The sequence below is a fragment of the Emiliania huxleyi genome, assembly GCF_000372725.1.
Source record: "Emiliania huxleyi CCMP1516 chromosome Unknown EMIHUscaffold_173, whole genome shotgun sequence".
In the NCBI taxonomy this organism is placed as follows: Eukaryota; Haptophyta; order Isochrysidales; family Noelaerhabdaceae; genus Emiliania; species Emiliania huxleyi.
In genome coordinates, this window is record NW_005200853.1 from 106,324 (window position 1) to 107,583 (window position 1,260).

The 1,260-nt window shown below is 64.3% G+C and overlaps 1 protein-coding gene across 1 annotated transcript in view; it reads right to left on the reverse strand.

Annotated features, from left to right (window-relative positions):
* Positions 1-746: 746 nt before the first annotated feature.
* Positions 747-1,260, reverse strand: part of EMIHUDRAFT_442120 (hypothetical protein) — a 2,070-nt gene continuing 1,556 nt past the window's right edge. The window contains exons 5-6 of the mRNA XM_005784062.1: positions 909-1,142; positions 747-883 (exon numbers count right to left, since the gene is read on the reverse strand). Coding sequence (XP_005784119.1) covers positions 784-883; positions 909-1,142 — 334 coding nt within the window. The 3' untranslated portion in view covers positions 747-783. The remainder of the gene's footprint in view (positions 884-908; positions 1,143-1,260) is intronic.

A 1,260-nucleotide genomic window follows, 5' to 3' on the forward strand; every position in this document is an offset into this window, starting at 1 on the left:
TGTGAACAACACCTCGTGACCACGGCGCCACAGGCGCCTGTTGATGGGTCCAGGTGATAGCCCTGGATGGGCAATGCATACGCCTAGTTGGGCCTCAGATCGCCCGACCGCGTCCCGGTGCTCTGTGGTCGGATTTGTGACGCCGCCGCACCGCGCCGCGGCCGGGGGCCCTCCGGAGGCCGAGGATGGCCGTGGCGGACCAGGAGCAGGACGAGCTCTGGGAGGTAAAGTGTCAGTGTATATATTGTAGAGGCCAACCATGTTCACAATATCTCTCAGTCTAGCTAAGCCAGGAGAGGCGATGCCGGGGCCGTACAACAGCTTGATGGTGCTTCCCCGGCGTGCGTCCCGGAGCGGTCCCGGACGGGCGGTCCGTGGGACAAATCGGGGGACAACGCCGACGGCGCTCTGATTCGACTTTTTACTTCAAACAAAGACAGTCGCACGCGCCGCAGCGCGGCGCGTGCGACTGTCAGGAACGGATCCGTCAATTAGTCGTGTTCACGCCGGGATCGTGTCCCCCACAACCTGGGCAACCATTCAGGGCGACGAGTAGCACAGCCTACTGTGCGGCTGCCACAGCTGTGACAGCGATGGGCTCGCCCTCACTGGCCCTCAGCCACTTGTGCTGCGGCTTGTGTGAGCGACACTGCTCGGCGACTGCCGCCCGGCACACTGTGAGACCATGGGTGTGAGTTTAAACCACGCTACCAGCGCTTCGACGTTCGAGGTCGCTTTTTTCGGGATTCGAATCCACGTCCACAAATATTCCACGGAATACATTTATAGAGGGGAACTCACTCCCGGGTCACGCCTGGCGCCCGCGCGTAGCGGCACACGGCCACACGCACTACTCACACAGAGCACCCCCCCCCCCCCCCCCCCTCAGACTCAAGCCACCGGTGCGAGAGCCAGATGCGCTGGGCCTGCGGCGTGGCCGACACCCGGTCGAAGCCTTGCCAGGGCGCGAGGGCGCGTAAAGGAGCGCGGTGTGCGGCCGATCCGGTTCACTTGAGCTTGAGCAGGTTGGGCGTCTGGTGCCCGCGGGGCGACTCAGATGCCGTGCGCTCCCTTGACCTTGCATGGCATGCCGTCGACCACCAGCACGGCAGAGTCGATCGCCTTGGCCACGGTCTCGCCTGGAAGAGGGGGGGGGGGGGGGGGGAGCCCCCCAAAAAAGATTAAACGCCCCCTTAAAGGGGTTTTTTCTGACCGGGGGGGCCCCCGGGGTTTTGAGGGGTTTTTCCCCCAGGGGGGGGG